Here is a 25,044-nt window from a genome sequence, read left to right as displayed (position 1 = left end):
TCTGCTACCTCAGCTCAGCCAGTGTTCCACAGGGAACTCTGTTTTGGCTTGCATTACTCTCTTCCTGTGTGCCATTTAATCTTGCAAACCTGGATGAAGATTTTACCACCAGCCACAGTCTTTGGTCTGTATCATTCATCAGAGATGGTGGAGAACCACCCCTGTTTCAGAAATACCGTAAAACTGCATTCTTCCCTTTCCCTCTTAAACCACTGTTACAACTTAATGCAACTGTATTCCCGTATGACTTGTTTTCCTACCTCATGCTCATATGTCATGTTAAGGACACTGAACAAGTGTCCAGTTTGTCTTCATCTCTTTACACGCTTCACGATTTCTTCTTTATTAAGTATGAACCTTTCTTAACAAGAAGCTGTTCCACCGTTGTTACTGCGTTACAACACTAAAGTTGAAGACTTCTAGGGAAATATGTCTGCTAGTGCCTTCTGAAGAAAAACATCAGTGTCCTAAACAGTAGGGACCTTTCTGGTATAACATTTCCATGTGCAGAGTGCAAGTTTTTTAGTTTATAAAGCCCAGATTCAGTTTGCCAGGACTCTTAGCATCTCCACTCCGCACTTGTAATGACTGACACAGAACACAGGACTGAGCTCCTATTCCATAGTTATGGCCAGAGAAAAGCAAATTTGTTTTAAAAAGAAGTACTGTTATGTTATAAAGAAAATTACTGGCAGTCGGAGGACTTAGTAAGGCAAAGCTTTTTGCATAAGTCATCTGGCTTTCAAACATGCCTTGAAAAAAAGGAGGGAAAAGTCCACCAGACTATTCCATATCCTGTGGAGAAAATTCTGCTGAAACTGCAGAAGCACAGTGTGGCAAGCGTCATTTCTGCCTCCTTCGTTCCATAAGCAGTCCCTTGACACATGGGGAAACTATCCATGTTGGGCATAGTTTGCTTGGATACGTGCTTTACCTAGACTTAATCCTTCTACTACTGGCAAATTGAACTTGCTATCCAAGCAATGACAGTTCCAGTAGACAATGTGTGTTATATTCAGGATCGTTATCTCGTACTTTGTATGACACTAGACATGAGATTAAGTGCTCTGTAATGTGCATATTACAGCTATTTTTTTACTTCCTCTCATGTTTTGTTTGATGTAAAGTAGAGATGAACAAAACCAGATAATGATTTTAGAGCCAATGTATTGCACATGTACATGGCTGGAAGCAGAAGCAAGAAGAATTTGGACCTAGAAATAAAGGACAAATTCTGGGCAGAGAGGAATAACTTCCTTACAGATGTGATTCATTCTTCACTTGAAGTTTTTACATCAAAAAGCTCAACTTGAAGTTAAGGGCTTGTTGAGTAAATTATTGGGTGAAATCCTGTATTCTGTATTATTCCAGGCATCTGACTAGATGGTTGTATTGAGACCATCATAGTCTTAAGCCCTTCTGTTCTTTAAAATCTGCGAACAATGAATGTTGCTGGCATATGTTTTCATGTTACCATGCAGTGTTTTCTTTAGTAGTGTGCCCCAGTGAGGGAGCAGCTTTCTAATGGCTGCTCAGTAATACCCAGTATTCCTTTAAAACAGTCAAATTTTGCTCAGTTTACCTCCAGCAGGTTTTTTTGTACATTCCCAATGGAGAATTTCCCCAGCACAGAGGTACTCTGTGTTTGGTGTGACTTTTCCAGACGCATAACCACAGCTTCCGTTCTTTGCTGATCCATCAAGGAGTTTGGTGGTGCAGTTTAGGGCTGTGTGGTACCAGCTTATGTTAATTCAGTGCATCATCTAAAACTACATGTTAAAAGAAAAATAAAAGGACCTGAGGATTATTTCCTTTTGAGAATGGGAGCCTGTTTTCACAAACCCTTACGAGAAGTGTTTGCTCTGTGGATTCCTGTTCACTCTATTATCTCCTAGACACCTCTCACATGGACTGGCAGAGCTATGCTTAGGGCTGTGATGGAGAATGCAACACTGGCACTGAGTTTGTACATGTGCATAGAGGTATCTGCTGAAGTCCTGCCAACGTGTTGATCATACACACATGGGGCAGAGCTTGTGTTAATGAGCCCCATGCTCTGATCCACAGAAACCTGGAGGTAAAATTGGGCATATCCACTGAAAGGGCATTTTCTTTGTCTCTTTGAATAATGCAGTTTTCAGTATCATAATTCTGCAGAACGTTTATAATCAGGAAGGCATTTTTTTAGAGGTATTGAATTCACCCTGCTTTTTAAATGATGTTTGCTTTTTTAACATGTGCCATTTTATAAAGCTAACTGATGGTATAAATCATAGGGTTATTTTTTTAAGTTTAATATGAGCTTCTAACTCAGAAGTGCTTCCTTATAGACTGCTTTCCTAGTAGAACATATAATTAAATGTCAGGGTGTGGGCTTTTGATTTTTGAGTGTTTTCTTGATTCTCCAGAATTTCTCATCTGAAGCTCCTCTTACCCAGGGAAAATCACCAATACCATTTCCTCTCCCCTTTGTGGTGAATTAGTTTATGTAATGATTTTCACACAAATTCGTGAATACATCTTGAAACACAGATGGATTGCAGGACACCAAGCTGAAAATGCATGTGTTTTTGTTTGACATGAAGTAATTGGACATATTGAAATGGGACATTTGGATTGCTAAACTGGAATCTCTCAAACTTACAAATTCAGAATGTCCAGTTGTGTCTGGTTACTTTGTGTGTAATAAAAATGCCTTCCATTTGTAACCTGCTTTGAAACCTTATGTTATCATAATGGTTGTCTCTTGTTCTTCTCTTGCCACCCTCGTTGAACCCCTATGGCCAGTTTCCTATGCATTTTAAAGAGAGATAAACATCTCAAAAAATATGTAATTTCACACAGATTTTGTAGAAGTTGTCAGGTGGGTGAAAGGAAAGGCTCAGATTACTAGGGGAAGGCTCAAAGAGGAATTTAACAGTTACCTGTTGCTTTTGATGTTATCTTGAGTAAGTACGCTCTTACCTCAAAACCAGCCTAATTCGTGGCTCTTGCTTGGGTGGAAACTGGTAGATGTGAAGGGTTAGCTGAGGGTACTGTGGAGTGAGAAGGGATATAGTTGGGTTTAGCTGTGGAAGATGGAGTATGTTAATCTAACAAATCAGGAATAGGAATTAGGAAAGGAAGTGAGACTTTGTATGAAGCTGTTCTTCATAACCACAACTTGTTGTATGGTGACATTGCCAATCTGCAGTGTAGTAAAAAGATTAATTCTTTGTTATATTTCCATATTTTTATATAGCTGAGAATGAAAACCTGTTGCAAATACCAACATTTTCCATAAAGCAAGCATTTCACTTCCAGAACTGAGTTGCAGTCATAGACTTTGCACAGTTCAGGCTACATATATTTGTTCAATAAAAGCATTAAGAATCAGACTTTAAAAATTCTGATTTCATTATTCTGGCCTCTTGGCAATTCAAAGCTATAGGCAGATCTCAGAAGAACTGGCAGAAAGTTACCTGATCTTTTTAATACTTCCAACTATTTCAAATTGATTTATAGCCTCTGTTTCATCTCAACAAGTTCAGCTATAAGCAGATTTACTGTTTAAATCCCTCTTTATCTTCTTTGTTTTTCTTTCTCACTGTTAACAATTCAACAGAATGAGATGCAAGTTTCCCCTTTATCTTACTTCTAATTTAGCAAAAACCTGAATGTTAGCAACTTGTTAATCTTTAATGAGTGTAAAGGATGATGCTATCTACACTGTACAGTGTTAAAGAAAAGGGTCTGAGTGTCTTCCAGCTATCAGATCAAATATAAATACAGTGAAGGTGCAGAATTGGCAGTGAATATACATATGTACACAATTACCTAATTATATACTATCTTGTGGGTATATGTTCATCATGGTAATAATGTTCTTTTAAAGTTTTAATCTCAAGTATATTATCCTTTAAAATTTCACCAGTAACATAAGAAATCGGAAAGAGTCCTGATTCTAGAAAGTTTTAATTTCTTTTTCTTATAGATAAAGTCTGTTTGTAATGTAGAAATCGTACAAGTACAGCACAGTTCACTAGGAAAATGAGCTTAGTGTTCTTGGTTTAGTCCAAGTTGGACAACACATTATTTGGCACAATTGAGTGGCCTGATTTTAAGAGAAGTACAAGACTGAATAAGCATAGTGGTTTTATTATTTGGGTGAGATGAGCTGTATGCATAGAATGATGAGGAACCCTTGTACTGCGTCCCACCTGCTTTCAATTGCACTGCTTTTATAAGCATTGGATTTACAGCAAAAATGTCTCCTACAGAAACACTGTTCTTTCCTGTCATCTGTAGATGAAAGGCTGTGTACTTCTGCCTTTCACATACCATACTTGTGTAGACAAAGTGTTACAGAAACATTGATAAAAATATCAGTGTGTACATTAAATGGTCGGATATTGTTTTTCAGAGAACAAATGTGAGATATTTTATGTTCAACAGACAAATCATTTTGTTATGTTGTATGTTGCTCTAGTGCTTTGCCTGTTGAAGAAACCCTACTTTTAAGGGGAAGTGTTCTTTTCTTTGTCCACTCTTAATGACTGCTTGGTAAGATGTTGACTTCTGTTGGGGTGCAAGTCTTAAATTAAGCATTCATTTCCTGTGGATTATAGTGTTAAGAAGGATGAAATTCATACAGTAAGAAAGAAGACATTCCAGGCCATTGGAAGTGCTATTTGTTTTGAAAGAATGTGATAGGAGAAGCTGCCAAGTGATGAGTTTCCCATTCTGAGGGTCTTCAGAAAGAAGCTTGCTTACCAGTTGAAAAGTACTAGCTTAAAAGGTGAGATTTAGTGAAAGCATGACAGAAGTCCTCACTCTGATATGTAGAGCATGGGGACCTGAATTTTCACCCTATGATTGCAATAGAAGGATGGGATTATAAATGATGGCCTTGCAATAGGTTTATGGTTTGAAGAGGAGCTACTGAATTTCATTTCAAGAAATCAAAGAGACTCTGTTGTCTTGGACCTAAGTTACAATGCACAGGGTATTTTAGATGGCTTTAGCCTGAGCTGAGGTTAAATAAATAAACTGTGAAATTAAATGCAGTTATCAAGTACTCGGTCAAACAAAAAATAAGGCTGCCTCTTTCATATAGTCTTGGCCTTCTCAGAGGTGCCAGTGGAGGAACTTCAGTATTAAGAGTGTTGAAAATCGTTGTAAAGCAGAAGCCAATGCTAATAAACAGTTTTGGAAGTACAGTGAGTGGTTTAAGCATAGTCTGGATTATTGTTATTACTGTGTTAAATCACAGCAATCAAATAGCCAAGCATTGCTTCGAATGATTAAGTGGGATGGCTGTCAGTGAAAAACCTTCAGGCTTATTTGCAGGCATAGGGACGGGTGTGGTCGTGGTCAGCTCTCCCAAACATGACTTTGGATGCTGTTGCATATACAGAGCAGGGTGTTACATGATATTTTCAGAATCTGTCAGATTTCAGTTTGGTTTGGATGTTTTTTATGTTCCTTGGCCGGCATGCGTATCCCTGCAGCCGTACAGCAATCTGCATTAATGGCTGAAGTAACACCTACTGGTGAGGCAGTGTCAATCAGCAATAGGCTGCTGTTGACTCATGACTTCAGTTGACTCATAATCCCATTGAGTTTTGGAGGTCACCTTTTTTTCCCACCCTGAAGCCCAGTGCCACTTCCTGTCATGATTGGAATACCCATTGATTAAGAAAGTAGGTGATCAGTGCTTCGTGGACAAACGAGGATATGCCTTTAATGAAGATATGGTAGAGTCTTACATTACTTCCTTCCTACATTACTTCCATCAGCTAATTAAGTTAATTAATTTATTTATTCACATTTACGAAAGTCTTCACCCAGAGTGTTAGATAGATTGCAGTAATCATAGAATCACAGAACCATTTCAGGTGGAAAAGACCTGTAAGATCATAGAGTCCAACCACAGAGCTCAGTGTGTTGTTGAGTCCAGAGCTCAGTGTGTCAAAATGGCACAGAAAGATCTCACAAAGATAAGTGATTTATTTTATAACGCATTCAGATTTTATCGTCCTCTGTGTATATTTCTGTCTCTCCTCGAAGAGCGTGTAAAACAGATGAGGTTTGAAATGTGCCAGATCTGGGTATTGTCATGTGAAGGTGGCATCATATGCCAGGTAACAGAGTTTCTAGATCAGATCTGAGAGAAAAAATGAAGGACAAGAGCATTCTGCCCCTGGAATTTGGAAGGTAAAGAAATATTAGAAGCATTTCTAGGAAGTTATTCAAAGAGTCTTGGCTTGAATAGGAGGTGGTGTTGCACCATCTCTGAAGATAGGTACCTCAGTATGATCCGGTTTAGTTTTACAAACATGAAGTCATTTAACTTGTCATCCCATGCATGATGTGCGATACGTGGGAGAACAGCTCATTCCTTTTTAAGTCTGTAACTTGTTAAAATGACTTAACCATCCTTTTCCAAGCTACTGCACAGGGACTGAGGCTGGTAAAGTGTATGGAATCCTTCAGGCAAATACTGTTTCTGACAACACAATTTGAATTCTCCTGTGTGGGTGGAGAAGCTCTGGCCATGGTAAGCATGAGCCAGCAAACTATTCCGCCATGCTTGAAGGAAGCTGCTTGGTAGTCTTTACTGCAACCTGTTAAATGGACTGGTTTCGAAAGTGCTTCTGTTTTATTGCTTTCCAAAAGGCAGGAAAGAAGGGTGGGTGCTCCTGGAAATAGTATATTTGAAACTTCATTACGCACTGTTGTTCATGTTTTACTATTTTCTTGTTTATCATCTGTAGTTTAAATGAATACTGGTAAAACTGCAATTTGATCCTCTATTTTTCATCTTCACACATGGTTGAGTGGCTTTCACACTTTCACAGTCATGTATTTCTGCTGGCCCATTTCCTGCAGATGATCATATCTTCGCACCTTTAGCTGAAAATACTGTAAGGGTGATGTTTATTTTCTTGTTTGTGATTTCATGGGCTGCAGACCATGAATTCATGGATGACAGACTGGAAAACACTTACCATTCCAAGTAAGGGTTAAAAGCAAAAATCTATACCTTAACTCACAGCTCCTTTCAAAACATCTTACATGTGATATATGTTGCCTTTCTTCCAACGAAATCCCTGATTACAGCAATAAGACCTCTAAACTGCGTATGCATTGGGAGAGAAGTAGTAGCATCCAGCTTGTTGCAAGATCTTAGGAGAAACAGATAATGGGCAGGCATAGTGGGACTATGTCTGCATTTTGATAAATCTTCATCTACTGTATTAAGATTTCACTCTTGCTGCAACAGAATGGCTCTCAATAACATGTCTTTCTTTACATTTTTGCCCAAACTATCCATTTGAGAGGCTCCAGTGGAGCTTTTGGAGCCCTGTGTGAACTGTGAAGTAAAGCTCTCCTGCAGTGAGAGATCAGAAATGCCTTGTGAAAAGCAGAGTCTCCTTTGAGAACACTTTGGAGACAGAAAAGCATCTGTTTTCCTAAGAAAGTTCTAAAAAAAATGTGTCGAGTTAAATGTAATATATGATTTAGATATTTCCTTGGGTGATGTCACCAGATTCTTCTTAGACTTAAAACCTCCCACAAAAAAAATCCATAACAACATTCCTTGCAAGTCATGTGCACAGTAAAATGCCAAAGATTAAAAAAAGCCAGTAATGTAGCATCAGAGAATTCTGGGGCATTATGTAGGAAAGCACTTAACAGCTGTACTTCAATTCTTTGTTAATACAGTGTTTATGCACGCACCCAACTTGAACATATACGTGGTGTGTTCAGTTCCACTGAGCTCAGCTGATCATATGCATAAGTGATTGGAAGCAGTTTTCTGACCTGGAATTGAAGCTGATTAAGTATCATGCATGATTAGTTAGCTACTCTCCAAACTAGTAAACCTAAGTCCTTAAAGAGCTGTCCTATAAACTAAATAGCAGATTTGAGGAGAACTTTTACTGTCTTCAGGGTGGCTTGTGAAAACCTGGATGTCCACCTTCTTAGTGAGGCAGACATTATTGCTCACATAAATAAGGGCAGGTAGTGGTAGTCTAGATGCTGTGTCAAGCACAGGTTTGTGGACTTTCCATGCATCAAGTAGGGAAGAACAGCATTAAGTTGAATTGGAGCAGGAAGAAACCTGTGAGGTTCTTCTGTCAGGTAGGTTACCTTGAAGCATGACTTGAGCTATCTTTAGGCTGTTTCAAGTGGACAAGAGGGAGACTATGGAGGTGGAACAGCTCCAAAGGCAGCTTCTTCTGTGATATAGATACAGCTGCTGAGTCTGGGAAACGTGACTTTCATACTTGAATAGAAATCATTTGCTTGCATTAATTAATATTTAGTTGATAATAGTATACTACTCACGGTTAGTTTTGGTTTTGCTTTGATTTTTTTCCTGATTTAGCATGTTCATCTTTGCTTTCTTAGCTTTCTCCAGGCACTTGATTTATTACCCAATGAAGAAATAATTTTAACATTAGGTAACCATCAGAATGAAATTGTTTGCTCTTCCTAGTCGTTAGTGTCCAGTTCCAGGAGAAGTCTGTGATCTAGGACAGCAAGTTGTGTTGCACGCTAATGAAACTAACTTATTTACGTGATCTGAATGTATTTTGAGCAGTGTCCTTGAAGAATACAGTCATTTCAACCTGCATTCATTGTGGGAATCCCATTGCAGTGACATTTCCTGAAATTTGTAGCATTGAATCGGCTGTCTATAAAAGTTGAGCATATTTTCCCTAAAGTCACAAAAAAATTATGAAAACTATATTGCTTTCCTGCCGTCTGACTATACTTAATTTTTATTGCTTCCTGAGCCTGTGAGAAAATCCATAATACATTTAAAACTGTTACTTCCATCATTCTAAGCCTTAGATGTGAGTGTGTTGGCTTCTACTGCTTTTCTGGAGGTACTAAAAGGTTCAGTCCCACAAAGAGCTGCCCTCATTTTGGTTCTGCTGATTTCGGTGTGAGGTTGGAGGGCCCAGAAATTTCTACTCCTCTTTCAGAAATGCGCAGATTTGGGCCTTATTGAATCCCCAGTTGGATCATCAAATCTGAGTAGCTTTACAGTTTTTGTTGTGAGTACTGAAATTGCCATTATAGCTAAGATATGCCTGGAATCATGTGGCTGAGATATGCTTGGAAGTATCCAGGGATGTAGCAGCATGCGACTCTGCTTCCATGTGTATGAGACAAAACTGATACCAGTGGAAAAAATAGTAGAAACAGGGAGAATTACATTACAGGTCTTTGGTATAGTGAGATATTAAGACATTTTAGAATATGCGATAAAAAAATACACACTGCTGTTACATTACCCCTCTAGCACAAACTTCACCCCCCCAAATCATCCTTTGCATTTTTAAAAGATAAGATTTTCTTGGGGATGAAAGGAGATAGACACATGACAAAAAAAAAAAGGCAGATACATATTTTTGGTGAGCAATAGAAAGGAGTTTAGTGTCCATTTAGAAGAAATTTCATCTGTTACTTTAACACAGGTTCTTTTTATTTTCTTCATTTGCTTTTAAGCCAACACTGAGACTTATCGAAAGACTGCATTTGGAAAAAAAAAGAAAAGAAACCTCTTAAAGCATTTTTCTCATATACTGTAGCTTAAAAGGAATGTGTGAAATTCAAGATTGGAAAGTATTACCCCAAAGTATTCTTTTTTCCTTTGTTGTTCTTTTTTCGAAACACATTTTTCCTCAAACCTGCCTCTCTACCAATGTCTTTTTCCCACAAGACTCCAAAGGAAAAATGACATCAAATGGTAAAATCCTGTTGTATGTTATTTCCAGAAGAATCCATGGAAATCTTGAATATGATTTTATCATTTGCACTGTAATGTTCCATTGTTAAAAGGAGCAACACACTGAAGAGTATTCAGTTGCTGAATACTTCATGGTAAGCAAAATCTGATGTTTCTGTGACTATTACAAAACACTTGAGGAATTTGTAGCACCTCAGATCTGTTGTATGATAATAGGAGTTAGAAATGGAAAACTCTTGTTCTATCAGCTTGACCATCTCCTGACACCACCAGATTGTTGTCTTCATTGTGGTACTAATTTGAAAATGTCATAAGCCATGTAGGTTTCGCCACTTCTCTGGGGAGAATACATGGCATTAAAGCAGCCTTGAATAGTCCTTTCCTTGACTTCAGCTTCTCAATTCTCTTTTATATCTCTTCATTGAAATAAACAATTCCTAATGTTGCTTTGCCTTTAGCTGTTTGATTTGTCTCCCTCTCTTCTGTTTTCCACAAAATCACACTGTTTGCACTGTTCCTTTGGGGAATTTCTCCTCTTTTGTTTATCTTCCTGGTACCCAGGAGCCATGGACTTATGTATACTGTAGGCTGTAAAGAAAATGTTAGAAGTCTCTACTGGAGAAACTTATGTTTATGTATGAAGGTACTTAGTTGTCTTGTAGACATACAAGTTAAACTTGCACAAGAAGGCCTTAAATGCAAGTCTATAGCAGACTCATTATCCATAAAGAGATGTTTTTTTTTCCTGTATGAATCTAACACGCTTCATTCTGTATTTTACTGAAGCTGGTGTTGGCTACAGCTGCATATACTTTGCATGTAATATGTATTTTAGCAAAACTTGTTGAAAGGTTCAGTCTCACAGTGATATCATGCATATTAAAAGGATAACTGCACTATTTTGACTGAAGATACAGGTACACACAAGAATAGAGCTCTGGAATAGAAAATCTGTTGTTTTGGGAGAACTTCCAGTAATTGATTCAGGTTTCTCTTTTTCTGCTCAAATTAAGTATTTTGCTTAGATTTGTATCTGCTAACTTACTTTTAGAAGTAAACCCAACATTATACTCAAGGAAGCTTATTTGCAATCGTTTGGTGTTAAATGAAAATTAAAATTATTTTGAAAATACCAAAAATGCTGTAAATATTTACTTTTTTTTTAAGCCAAATTGACCTGACAAATTCAGCAGATACATGACTGATGGTTTGTTTGACCTGCATTTGCAATTCTCTAAGGCAAATCATCTCAGCTGAAAAGTTTTCTCAGTATTAGCTAATGTTACGTATGTAGATGAGGAATGTTTGAAGTTAGACTAATGGGGAGGTTGTAGGTCTTAAGAAGTCAATTATGAGTTGCAGCCAGCCTACAAGAGTAGAAATTTACTGTAATATCTATCTATCGATCTGTATTTCATATCCATGAAGGATCTTGGATCTTCCTGCAGGCAGACACTGGGTGGCTGTCTCCAGGAGTAGGATTCATTACCATTCATATGAAAATGGTGGAAAATCTTGCCCTAAAGCTAACCTACCCCTGGAGTTTTGCCTATCTGTCATGGTGATCGCTTGTCTGGCAAGATAAAGGATTTGGTAATAGTCAGCTGGCTGGTCTGGCTGTCTGGGAAGTCAACAAAACAGCACAAGGAATCAAGCAGGCAAAAGACTGATTACTATGGCATTACTTCTCCCCAGGAAAAAACAAAGAGTTAACGTCTATGCAAAAAAGATCCTGTTTTTAATAGATTATCATCTGTCTAATCTCAATGTACATGGCCCAAATATATGTTGGTTTGTTTTTTTTTGTCAGCAAATTATTAAAGAGCCAACAGTTCTGAAAAGTTTAATAGGATTTGGGGTTGCAGTGAATGGGAAGGTATAAGACGAAGAGTAAATCGAATCATTGACATTTGTGTGGCTGGAATTACTTAAGTTTTAGATTTGTGTTGAGCGTATTTTCCTTAGAAGCCACTGCGTTAATTTGTTGCCCTAACAAAGGGTGATAGCCAATTAGGAAGAAAGGAAGTTTGGTCACTAAAAAGCAAACTCTTTTTAAGGGATTTACTTCCTGGCAGGAAATACCTCTTCCAGCTGAAATGTGTCATTTGTGACTTCTTCCTGTAATCATCTCTACAGGAAAATAACCATTTCTCAAAGATTGCAAGCTTTCCTAGAAAAATGCCCAGGATTTGATAGTTGATTATGATAGGCCAGGTATTTGGAGAAAATAGGCATTTTTCATGCAATTGGAATTACGTTTCTCACAGTAATGATCAGTGACTTCATTTAAGATAGTAACCGCTTTTTAAGTAGCTTGTCTCCATGCAAACAGATTCAGTTGTGTCTGTAATAATTTATGGATTGTTTTTCGGTTCCTGAATGAAGCTTAGAATACTGTTATTATAGCGCTGCTTATAGAGCTCTACATGGCTTTGAACTTACCAGCATCCCATTCCTCTTTTCTCCTTGATACCTTTAAATGCAAGCTAGATTCGGTGTGTTGACAGCTCTTTGTGTTTTACAGAATGTGTTTATTCCAGCAGTGTGTATATATGTGTGTATGGGGGTGTGTGAATATGTAATATAAGTGCCTGTGGTCATCAGGAAAAGCAGCTGTATGCCTTGTGAATTTTTTTGGTCATATCACTGGATGTTTTTTCCTGATGTTCAAATTCGGTAACTTTATATTAGAAACATTTTATGTGTCTTGGGTGTAATGCAAAGCAGACCTAAAGAAAGCACAGATACTTTGCAGCGTTCTAAGCGTAAGAGTCTGAACTCTGCCATTTAGAGCTTGAGTACTTGATAATCCCAGCAACTGTGAACTGGTGCACACCTCCTTACCTTACCCAAACCAGGGCGGTAATTCAATGCAATTCAATCCTTGGACCCATTGGTGGCAGCTCTAGTGCTTTTTAGGTGCTGGGGTTCTCAGCAGAAAAGTTTGTAGAAAGGATACATAAAAGGTGTGTGTATGTACACCATATAATTTAATGAAGGCTGAAGAATGCAGTATTATACAAAAGAAGCACAGCATGATTTAATTATATTAATAGTAATTTTATTAATTATAGTATTATTATAGGATAGAATTGATGATAGGGATATTTAGTTGCTGTACTTTGGAAAACAAAGACAAAACAAAAGAAATTACCTTGGAAGGGCACTAACTTTTCCATCATGTCCCATTTCACAGTTGGCCTGAGTTGCTACAGGCATGAGTCTGCAGAGTTGCCATTGAGGGCCACTGCCCAGGGGCATGAATGCACAAGAGCTTTGTAAGGTTTTTAAAAGTTAATTAAAAAAAGAAAAAAAGAAAATCTTGGACACTTGGTAAATGTTGTCTTTGTGGTTGTCACCGCCTTGTTATCTCCATTGTGTTACACTGCTACTACATGTCACTACTACGGCAGAGTGACAAAAGGAAGATTTTTAGAGAGGTTTTTTAAGTTTTGTGGGAGCAGACCCTGCTATCCCCAAGGTAAGAGGTGCCCCTTCTACCCCTGCTATTTTGTGGCAGTTCAGCAACTTCATTCTTCATGGCTTTATATAGGTTGGACTTGCCATATTAATTGCAGTAAGTAGGGGGCATGTTTGAGAATGATGGAAACTGTTGTTTCACATTCTCAATCTTGTGATGTATATGGACAAAGAAAAGTTCCCTGAATTATGTCCTTTCAGTCACTCTGTTTCCTAAATGAAAAGCCAATTTATTTGATTTACACAGTTCTCTAATGAGTGAGTTAGTCCATGCTTCCCCCTCATTCAGCTACCATTTCTCCCCTTTCAGATACAAACCTGAGTGCTTTTAAATCATGTGTGCAGTGATCAGTGACTCACTGGTGTCTTGGAAGGCAATGGTAAGGCTCACTCTCAGTTTATTATTCCATGAGAAGTGATATAGGGTACTGATCAAGTCCAGTTTACCCTGTTAAAGCAGTATAGGAAAGTCTGTAGCTTGTCCATCATGGTGATCAGTCTTCTGCAACACATCGGAGTTGACAATTTTACACTAATCTATTTGGCACTCCAATTGAGTGTGTCAGTTTGCTTGGGATAAGCAAGATGCTGTTACTTTCTTAAGCTTTCTGGAAAACCCTTTGGATTGTGTTCATGGAATAAAGATTAAATATTAAGAGAAAGGAAGCAGCATATATTTCCTTAAGCGGTTTATAACAATAAAGAAAATTATTAGCAGTGAATAGAGTTCTTAAAGGGAAAATTATTGTGATTTTCAGAAATGTGACCTGACAGTGCTGGGAAAAATCTGTTGTCTTTTGTTAACAAAAAAGTGAAAAGCTGTTAACTCTGGTCATCTGGAACATTTCATTTTGGATCCAGAATTTTATGAAAAATACGTACCTTGAAGCTGTAGTTTGTTCTAAAGCTGTTTCATGTCAGGTCTAGAAATAGCAATATTAACCATCAGGCTATGAGATGGGGTGTTTTTTTCCTCTTTTAAGTGGGACTAGCTTAAGAAAGGGGTGCCTCCCTTCTCTAACTTAAAGTAACTTTTGTTGTCTTGTTATAACTACACGTTCTGAGTCACTGTATGAAAGCGTTGAATATTGTAGATCAGACACTTCAAAGCCAAGTTTGACTTGGTTTTATGCATGCTTCGGAGTACACTAATGTACAATAGTGTCCAGGAAACTAAGCCAGTAATTCATAGGAGTCCAAAATGTTCTCCTTAGGATGAATCATAGCAGCATAAATGATAGGATTGGAGAAGATCCTTTAGGTCATCCAGTTCAAAGCCTGTGTATCTTCCTTTTTACTAATCCCCACTAGGATTTCATCGACCCTATCTTTGCAAACCTCTCATATTCTTGAGTCAGCCACCTCCTTGGGTAGTTTCTTCCATTGCCTAATTGTTTAACCTGAACATCTTTAAACCTTACACCATCATGCTTAGTGTGAAAAATTTATGACTACAGAAAACAATCCTTTCTCCTCCCTTCTGCTGTCATGATCAAATATCATCCCTCCCTTTAAATGGTTTTGGTTTGCTGGTTTTGTTGTTTTATTCCACCACCCCCAACCTGCATGAATAACAGTTCCAAGAAACTTGTTTTTTTTTTAGCTGTCTTTGGTGCTTCTGTCACTGTAACTAATTTTCTTTGAACTTTCAGTTTTCAAGACTCAAAAATACATTTTTATCTAGAAATGACCTTTCTGTGACTGAATGACATGTATGCATTAAGTCATGCTTTTCACGAGGTAAATTAACAGGACTGAGGAATTCTGTGTCTTTGTTTATAGAAGCTGCTTTCATGAGGGTGCTAATGTGCTCTGACTGACAAATATACAAAATTGGCGCAATTTCAGTGACTGAAGGTGGAATCTGGTTTTGACCTCGGATAAATGCAATCTCATGTTACTAGTCAGGATGTTAATTGGATCATATATATCAACTCTGTTTCGAAAACTTCCCTCCAGAAATTCCGGGGTTGCTTACTGCAGAGGAGTTAAAATTTATCATGCTTATTTCCAGAAGCAGTTTCCCAGTTCATAGCTGAGTTCATAAATAGAGGGTATGAACCTTTTAATAAACATTTGTCTGTGTGCTCAGACCAGTATGATTCTGATAGGATTTTTGGATGACCTATAAAATGAAACATTGAGAACTTCATAATGGGGACATGAAGATGGAAGGAAGCTTTTTTCCTGATGAATTGAGGTAAAGGAGCCTTAATATACAGATTTATTTTTTTTATATAACCTGTATTTCTTAGGATCTGCCTGGGCTTGTCAGAATATGCTGATGAGAAACCTCTCTGATGTTAACCATCTCACATACTATGATGTGTCATGTGCCAGTTAGAGCAATGTGACGTGTACATTGTTCTCCTAGATGACCAGTTATTATTGCATGTTGAAAACATACAGGGCAGAAGTGGGAAGGCTGCTTATTGCAAGGCAAGTTTTCATACTGCCTCCCATTTTGGAGCTGCAATTTGTACCTCACCTGTTCTCTCACCTCTCCTGCAGTTTACTCATGTGGTAGTTATTTGATCAGTGCAGGTTCCCTATAGTCATGGATAGTGCTGTTGGGCAAAGTTGTGTGAAATTGAGGTAAATCCTGCTATATTACTTCAGTTTTGCCAGCCCATAATTACAGTTAATGCATTACGTTTTGTGGATCCACTGGGGTTCACGTGCTTGAAGGTAACCCTTCATGTTGCCCATTTTGGCATGGCAATTTGTAGAAACAGACACAAGGGTTGTTTGTGGTAAGTCAGTATCATGGAAATAACAGGTTTTGAAAGCAGTGTCTTGGCCACTATTTTATGGCTCAAATGAATTTCTAATTTGTAACATGCTGTATTTTCAGCCTAGTAAAGATGCATCAAGAAGGCCTTTTCAGTAAGATTTCCCTCTTCTCCCCAGTATTTTTGTAAACCTCCCTTCCTTAATTTCAGTGCTGTTATGCTGCTTTAGATGTTCTCTATCCAGTCCTCAAATGTATTGAAGTTGAGGACACTGTGTAGTGGCAGCGTTACGTGTCTTGAGCGTGTTGCTTAGCGAGCAATGCTAATGCAGAGGTTAGTGCCTCCTGGTCTCTGTGGCTGTTCCGTTCAGGTACAAATTGCTGACCATAATCATAGCACCTTCTTGCTGTTTCTCGTCTGAACTATGTGTGTGTCCAGCTTTTCTAAGAGTGGGCAGAAGCTGATTTCATAATTCTTGCAAACTCTTTTCCTTGATTATGGTGGGGGGAAGTACCTTTTATGTAGTATAGAGCTGTAAACAGCTCCAGATGTGATCTCAACAAAGCTATATAGTCAGGGACGGTATTAACTGTGAGCTTTGCAGTGTCTTTTACACTGCATTGAGCTACATGGAGTATTCTACATGGGGTATTTCACTGCAGATGCATGTCTTAAACAACTTTTTCCATTATGCTACTTCTTCAGGGCTTTCCTCAGCAAAGTATCTGTGTTTAAGATTGTTATTTCCATGGTGTATTGCAAATGGTGTCTCTTTTTATCTTTTCTCAACCTTGTTAATCTCTTAGTCCTAGAGCAATCTTTCTCCTCAACATTTGTAGCTCATCTTAGTTTCTTATAATCCACACATTACATTATTGTGCTACCTACCTCCTTCCCCTAGATCATTAATGAAACAAGATGGGACCTGCTGCTGGTTCCTTTGGCATCCCAGCATGTGCTACGTGATGAGAGTTTTGAACAAAAGAGCTGCCATTTGAGGGCTGACCTTTGTAAACCAGAGACAGCTCTTAACATGGTATTTTTAATTGTCCTTTAGAAAAAAAAAAAAAAAAAGAAGGAAAGAAACCAGTAGAAGCTTCAGTAAAGGGAACTTCTTAGTGCCTCAGGGGCCTTGGGCTTCCAGCTGGTGCTGAAAATTTACTGCTTTAGTCTTTTGTATCTTGGTGATTTTATCCTTGATCTCCTGCTCTGTTAGCTTCACTGATGCTTTCCTTCAGTCTCAAGGCCTGAGATAAAGTTTGTTCAGTTTAGTACCAGCAGTAAAGCATTGTAAATCCTGAAAACCCCAAGCTCCAAAAAACACTGACAGTGGAAAATAAAACCTGAAGAAAGAAATGTATCTGGTTTTGTTGATGAGGAATTGCACAGATGTAAATGAAAGCATATTCTTTTAGAATTATATATATTGTTGGTGCAAAAATTTGTGTGAACAAGACTGTGAAGGCAGTTGGGCTGACAGGCAAGTGGTGGCTTGAATTTAGAAGACTTGGATGCTCAGATTTTATTCTGCGGACCTTCTGGATCATTTCACTTCATTGGGGGTATGTGGATTTCAGCTTTCTTCAGAAATGGCTCATAAAAAATCTCACAACCAAACCCAAACACCACAGAACAAAACATAAAAGCTGTGTGTTTTTTTTATTATTATTCATATATCCTTTGGAGATGGTGCGAGTATATTTTGGATTGCTTTACATTTATTAGAAAAGAATTTAAGTTAAATCATTTTCAACACAAATTAAGAGTGGACCTGTTAAATAATAAGAGCTGGGTTAAATAATCAGTTCAATGTAAAGTCATGCATGTATTTGCCTATACAAATTCGTGTGATTATCCACGGTTCTTTTTCTCCCTGGATTTTCCAAGCAACTTTTTCAATTCTGTCAGGTTCATTATTGCAAAGATTGATATCCAGTACAGGATGGATTAACGGGAGAGGTGCCTGAGGACTGGAGGAAAGCAAATGTCACTCCAGTCTTCAAAAAGGGCAAGAAGGAGGACCCGGGTAACTACAGACCGGTCAGCCTCACCTCCATCCCTGGGAAAGTGATGGAACACCTTATCCTTGGTACCATCTTAAGGCATATCAAGGATAAGAAGGTTATGAGGGGCAGTCAACATGGCTTCACCAGGGGGAAATCATGTTTGACCAATCTCTTAGCCTTTTATGAGGAAATAACACGGTGGATGGATGATGGCAGAGCGGTGGATGTGGTCTACCTTGACCTCAGCAAAGCATTTGACACAGTCTCCCACAGCATCCTCACAGCTAAATTGAGGAAGTGTGGTCTGGATGATCAGTAGTGAGGTGGACTGTGAACTGGCTGAAGGAGAGAAGCCAGAGAGTTGTAGTCTATGGGGCTGAGTCTAGTTGGAGGCCTGTAACTAGTGGAGTGCCTCAAGGGTCAGTACTGGGACCGGTATTATTTAATATATTCATCAATGATTTAGATGAGGGAATTGAGTGTACTATCAGCAAGTTTGCTGATGACACTAAGCTGGGAGGAGTGGCTGATACGCCAGAAGGCTGTGCTGCCATCCAGCGAGACCTGGACAGGCTGGAGAGTTGGGCAGGGAGTAACTTGATGAAATATAACAAGGGAAAGTGTAGAGTCCTGCATCTGGGCAGGAACAACCCCAGGTTCCAGTATAGGTTGGGGAACGACCTGTTAGAGAGCAGTGTAGGGGAAAGGGACCTGGGGGTCCTAGTGGACGGCAGGATGACCATGAGCCAACACTGTGCCCTTGTGGCTAAGAAGGCCAATGGCATCCTGGGGTGTATTAGAAGGGCGGTGGTTAGTAGGTCGAGAGAGGTCCTCCTTCCCCTCTACTCTGCCCTGGTGAGACCGCATCTGGAGTATTGTGTCCAGTTCTGGGCCCCTCAGTTCAAGAAGGACAGGGAGCTGCTGGAGAGAGTCCAGCGCAGGGCAACGAAGATGATTAAGGGAGTGGAACATCTCCCTTATGAGGAAAGACTGAGGGAGCTGGGTCTCTATAGTTTAGAGAAGAGGAGACTGAGGGGTGACCTTATCAGTGTCTATAAATATATAAAGGGGGAGTGTCACGAGGACGGAGCCAGGCTCTACTCAGTGGCAAACAATGATAGGACAAGGGGTAATGGGTACAAACTGGAACACAAGAGGTTCCACTTAAACTTGAGAAGAAACTTCTTCTCAGTGAGGGTGACGGAACACTGGAACAGGCTGCCCAGGGAGGTTGTGGAGTCTCCTTCCCTGGAGACATTCAAAACCCGCCTGGATGCATTCCTGTGTAACATTATCTAGGTGTTCCTGCTCCGGCAGGGGGATTGGACTAGATGATCTTTCGAGGTCCCTTCCAATCTCTAACATACTGTGATACTGTGATACTGTGTGATACAGGATGGATTCATATCTTGAACTGGTACTTGAAAATAGGAAACTCAGAGTTTTGGTTTGAGGCAGAAGTTATCTTCAATACAAGGGTTTTGCTATTTTCCCCTTCTCCAAAATGTTAGTCTGGTATTAAAAAAAAATTAAAATATATAGAATAAAATAGTTGTTAATGGGTTTATGGAGCCAATTTTCTATTGTTTTGCAATTTGTATTGCCAGTTCTACCTAGAAAAAGGGACAGGCAAAATGCAGGTAGATTGGAGTAACTGTGTCTCAGATCATATGCCCAGTTGTTCTCTGTCATGTTTCTATGATGTGAAAGTGGTCTGTAATTTTATAACTTAGACTCTGTCATCCATCATATGCGTAAAACAGCTGATGTCAAATTGCCCTTACTGCCTTATTTTTTTTTATTTTCTAAACTTGTGAGTGCTTGAATTTGCAAGTTATGCTTTTTTATCATAACTGCTTTGCATGTAATAAATTGTTTCCTCCAGCTATAACCAAGGGTTTTACAAACTGATGGAGTCAACAATGTAGTGCATGTAGTTACCAGATACACTGAATTTTTAAGCATCTTCTTTCTTCTTAATAGGCTTGTCTGGGGAATCAGCAGAGGAAGCAGAAGAGCCATGAAATCCAAAGACGGCCCTTGGGAGGAATTTCTCTCTGATGTCAGATGCATTTATAGTGCATCAGTACCAACCCGTTTTACCTTGCACTGACTGCAGCTTCCAGAAGGACTGTGCTAATTTATACAGATACAGAGCTGGGTCTCCCTGCCAGCTAGCATCCTTTCCGTGAACAAAGTTTAAGCACTTACCCAACTGTGGTAGGAGTGTTGTGTTATGTTATCCCTTTCTAAGGATTCAGTTGATTGATCAAAGACTATTTACACATAGTTAAAAGCAGCCTTTGTTTAAGGATATGGTTTATCTTTTTTTTTCTTAAAGATACTCTGAACGGTACCTCCCTTTGAGATTATATTAACATTTGTTATATCACAGTTTTGACAAAAGATATCTATCTCGTTTCCTGCTGTACTAACATTCATGATTCCAGACAACTGAATTCACCACCAAAAGAAAAACTGGTAATCCATCAACTTTCTTTTTTCTCCTCTCATTGCTTATGCAGACTCTTGCTCTCTAGAGATACAGAGTAAAATATGGTTACTGGACAGAAAAGGCAAACCCTTTTGCCATAAACTATGTCACTATGAATGTGAATAAAGTTTACACTGTAAGTACCTTGAGCACAGCAACACATGGATCTTTTTATGGTTACCTGTGAGTTCTGTTATTCTTGTCAATCAGTCTGTTCTAGTTATGGGCAAGATTTTCAGAAGTAACAACTGATTTCCAAGTGCCTTAATTTTTATTTATCCAGTTGGAGGGTGCTTTGAGGGTTGAGTTTTTAGAAAGTGCTGACTATTCGCCTTCTGAAATTCAGGTTCATTCAAGGTGCCTGAAACGCAGCACTCAGCATCTAGGGTGACCTTTGAGAGGACCTTGTATTTGGAAGCATCTGGCTCATGTCTGGATTCCAGAGAGTGATTTGAGATATCAGTAAAAGGTACTTGGGACTGAAAATAACTGAGACGTGGGTCAAGTGTAAAAACAGGCATTTGAATGAGGCCTCTCCTGACTGTTGCTGGTTCATACCAAAATATGTTGCAGCCTTTTGGATAGCAGAATCAAAAGGCAATGCTTGTCTTAGCTTAGTTTCTGGTAGATGCAATTGCATGAGCCATCTCTACATCCCACTCTCCTCCACAGGGGTTGACCAGCTCCTGTTGTAGCCATCAAAGAGATCCCTCCAACTCACTTATATGCTGTTTCAGCAGAGGCTGTGACAGTTGATGTGGTGCTAGGTTGGTATGTGGGTAAAAAAAGGACATTATTTTTCAAGATGTCTTAAGCCATCAACCTTTATCATCTCTGTATCTACTTTCAACCTTTTTATATGCACCCCCAGTACGAAACCAACTTTGTGCCACGTCTGCATCTGCTGCTTAACTATCTGGTCCTACTCTGGTTCAGTAAACATAATATGACCATGTTTTACAGAGCCTTATTCAACATGTTAGCTACTAAATATTAAATAGAGCTAAGTGGCCAGGAACTGGGTTCTGATACCTCTAGGACTGAAGCGGACAGTGACTCCCAGTAAAAATTACTCTGTCCCCCAGGAGACCTCAGGTATCTACAAGTTGTGGGGCCAGAAATCTTGCTGCTTTCCCAGGAAGGAAAAAATCCTACCCCCTGCTTGCTATGGAGTGATTCTGCTGGCTGAGTTGTCTTTGCTCTGATCCCTCCCCCGTGGTTTTTGTCAGGAGGGTGGTATCCATCCCATTGTCCAGGTACCCTGCTGCGCTGCCAAAATTACTCTATAAAATAATCTCCTGTAGTCTCTGTACACACCTCAGTGACCAAAGAAAATCCATGGAGAACTAATCAATTACTGTAGCTATTAGGTTTAAACTTTAACTATAGATCTCAAAACTTCTTTTGTCCTCTTGTCAGCAGCTACTAGGTAATCTAGAAAAATCAACCACAGTTACTACTGGAAGCCTGTACCATAACAGTGTAGAATCCTGGACCAAAGAATCCTAAGCGATAGGCATATAATATAGCTGGAAAGCAGACTACTGTGAGACTTCCGTGAAATATATTACTCTGTCATAACTACCATTATTGAATGTGATCCCAGTGCTCAGAGCTGCCTGGCTTCATTGGGAATTTAGGGTAAACAATGAGTAGGCACTGAGGTCAATTATATCGTGCACTCTTATTTAAGTTATTTTCTGTCATTTTAAGATGTAAGGCTCAGAAGCACTCTTGCCTTTTCCGCTGCATGCTTTGTAAAATGAAGTCTCATGAGAATAGTTTTACAGAAAGGGGAAAACATACTGGTAATAAAGAGGAGGGAGGAAAAAAGGGTAGAACTATCTATAGGAGTAATGTATGACCTCTTTGTACATTGCACTAAATTGCAGTATTTGGTAGCATCAGGATTTGAAAGTTGCATCGAGTAGAAATTACTTAGTTTCCGCCAATGCCAAACAGTCCATCTAATTCAGAGGAAGGAAGCAATTGAAACGTAGTCATTTACGCAGCAGGCTAAGAGGAAATATTGTAAAGTAATTCTTCGCAGTTCTTAAATGGAGTTTGAATTTTTAAGAAAGTTCTTTTTGGCTGGAAAAATTCAGGCCAATTACAGGAAGTTTTGAAGTGAAGAGGGTTGGCCAACTGTAAAGTGTTGGGAAGCATTGCTAGTTCAGGGGAACCAAATGTTTGGTTCTCATCAGTGATGTTTCGGAGGCCAAGACAGGCATTGCTGCCCAATCAAACTGTTGAACAGGATTTGAGAGTAGTGCCTGGTCAGTTCTTCTGGTCAGGTTGAAGACACAGCCTGTCTGCATGTTTAGCTATTTGAGGTGAAGTGTGTATGTCTCCCAGATAAAAATTAATGTTTAATTACGATCTTTTTGAAATTAGTTTTGTATACATATATCTAAAAGGGATTTTTTGGCAGTTTGCAAACAACACTGTGAGTCACGGCAACTCCATTATATTTGTGCTAGAGCACTGTGAAATACATTTTCTCAAGTAAGTTCCAATGTCAAATTCATACTTTTGTGTTTGTATTAAACAGGTAAATCCTTCTGGAGTTGATTTTCTTGGTAGAGATTATTTTCTGAATGTTATTGTCCAAGGGCTTTTCTTTCATTTTGTTTTCGTGCTGTTGCAATGTAGAAAAACAGATTAAAACAATTACTGCTCTGATGACCAAAATCTGGAGGTCTGGGCTCTGCTGATCTTTTGGGCTTCGAACACAGTGCTGAGTTCAAACTAGGACTGTGGTTTTCAGCCCCAGATTGATTCTTCTGTCCAACTATTATTAAACTATGACACAGAAAAACAACATTTCTTTACTTTCCAGGGGCTGGGTTTTGAATGCTTTGTCTTTTTTTCTTCAGCATTTACTGTAACAGCAAGCATTAGAGATAAGTTCCAATATTCTTGTACTGCTTAGAAAGAGTAATTTACTGCCATAAACTGAAGTTTGCTGCGCAGATTGTATTTCTATGTGAACACTTTCCAGCATACCCCCCCCCATAGTATTTGTCATATTGAGTAAGTATCTTTCTTCTTATCAAAATATCCTGTTTATAAATAATCCATTTAAAAACTGCTGTAAAGGTGCAGTGAAATACATGACATACTCCTGAAACCAAGCTTCTGCATCCCTTCTTTATTTAAAATGAACCTTGAGTTTTCCCAAAGCCCCGTTTGTTGTCACCCCTTGACATCATGCTGCTTTGTTCATTTTTCTTGTAGCATAAGGTTCCTCCAGTATTTATGTGGTATCTTCATGTGCCGTTTACAGATGATTGTGTTCCTTTCTAGCTCGAAGGTAAAGTTTGTGTAGCTCTCCACCGATTTCAACCTTGATCCTCTTGAGGGGATGGAACACCCTCAGGTCCTCTGGAAACAAGTGGGAGGCCGAGGCACTCGCTACCTACAGGGCAGGGCTTATAATTAGCAGAAGTGACCCAATCTAGTACTGGTTTAGAATGCATTCTGTCTGTGAGATATTCCAGTAGACCAAGTTCAAGGTTGGTATTTATAGCAAGACTGAAAAACATTGTTTGGTTTAGAGTCTGAAACTCCTCCCTGCTTGTCTGTTTCCTGTCTTATAAATTCTTACAATGGTCAGTGGTACCAGGAATTATTATTTCTGTCCTCTTTTTCAAGGTTGCTTGCTGTTTGCTATATAAAAGCTGCTAATATGGGAGAATATGCTTTCTCCAGGAGACCAGCAGAGACACCTAGTACTTCTGTTAGCAAATGATATAGTTAATCATGGGATGGAAGCATAACCCAGTTAACTGATACGACCTGGTGCTCCCTGACAATGTGTCCTTATTGCTGTATCTTTACATTTGCTATAGCAAGGAGTACAAACAGATGCAATATGCAAACACTTTTGAATGATTGCTACTTTAAAATACTGTGGCATTTCCCAAGAATTTCATAATGTTGAAAGCAGGAAAGGAAGTAAAATACAATTATATTTTCATATGCACTCATTGTAGGCTGATGTTTCCTTCACGTGCCCTGTCATGTGCTTAGTTTTACTATGTGTGTATAAGGCATCAATGTGTTTGTATGAATCTGCTGTATTGAAGATTTTGGTATCCACCCTCATTCTTACATTAAAGGATTGAGCAAAATTGTGTTTTTATAGCAGGAAAAACAACATGGAAGTAACCAGGAGCCCTGGAAGAGATCCACAATCTCAAGCCATAGCTGGTAGATTGATGTTAGCTCTAATGGGAGTATTTTCCATTTGATGTACCATGAGCATATTGTATTACTCAGTTGTTTGCTAGCACCACTTTAACACTACACTCTCATAATAAGAAATATTTGTTTTGGAAATTATTTTTTACAAAACCAGTTAAAGCTACAGAGAAAAATGATAGCAGTTTTTGATAAGATACTTTGATTCATCTTTACAGGCAGAATAGAGACTTGGAGTGCTTCCTAAGTGGGGATGATCATTACAAATCATAGATCACCCTCCACCACAGCTCCAGCTGGGTGCAGGCTGACAGCGTGTTCAGCTGCAGAGGCAAGATAAGAGCTTTTCCAATTATCTCAGCTGTTGCCTGATCAGAAATTGTG

General features: G+C 38.9%; 1 protein-coding gene across 6 annotated transcripts in view; it reads left to right on the top strand.

Annotated features, from left to right (window-relative positions):
• The window catches only part of BBS9 (Bardet-Biedl syndrome 9), a 261,788-nt gene extending 238,326 nt beyond the window's left edge, over window positions 1-23,462 (top strand). For all 6 annotated transcript variants that reach the window (XM_061464765.1, XM_061464763.1, XM_061464761.1 and 3 more), the window contains one exon: window positions 19,947-23,462. Coding sequence is in view for 2 of the 6 variants with exons in the window: in XM_061464767.1 (XP_061320751.1) it covers window positions 19,947-19,987 (41 nt within the window). In the remaining 4 variants the exon portion in view is untranslated. The remainder of the gene's footprint in view (window positions 1-19,946) is intronic.
• The last annotated feature ends 1,582 nt before the right edge of the window (window positions 23,463-25,044 follow it).

This window comes from Pezoporus flaviventris, unplaced genomic scaffold (assembly GCF_033815535.1).
Source record: "Pezoporus flaviventris isolate CSIRO_AGI_PZ_B2104156 unplaced genomic scaffold, CSIRO_AGI_Pfla_v1 ptg000037l, whole genome shotgun sequence".
Lineage (NCBI taxonomy): Eukaryota > Metazoa > Chordata > Aves > Psittaciformes > Psittacidae > Pezoporus > Pezoporus flaviventris.
This window is presented reverse-complemented; position numbering and strand designations above follow the sequence as displayed.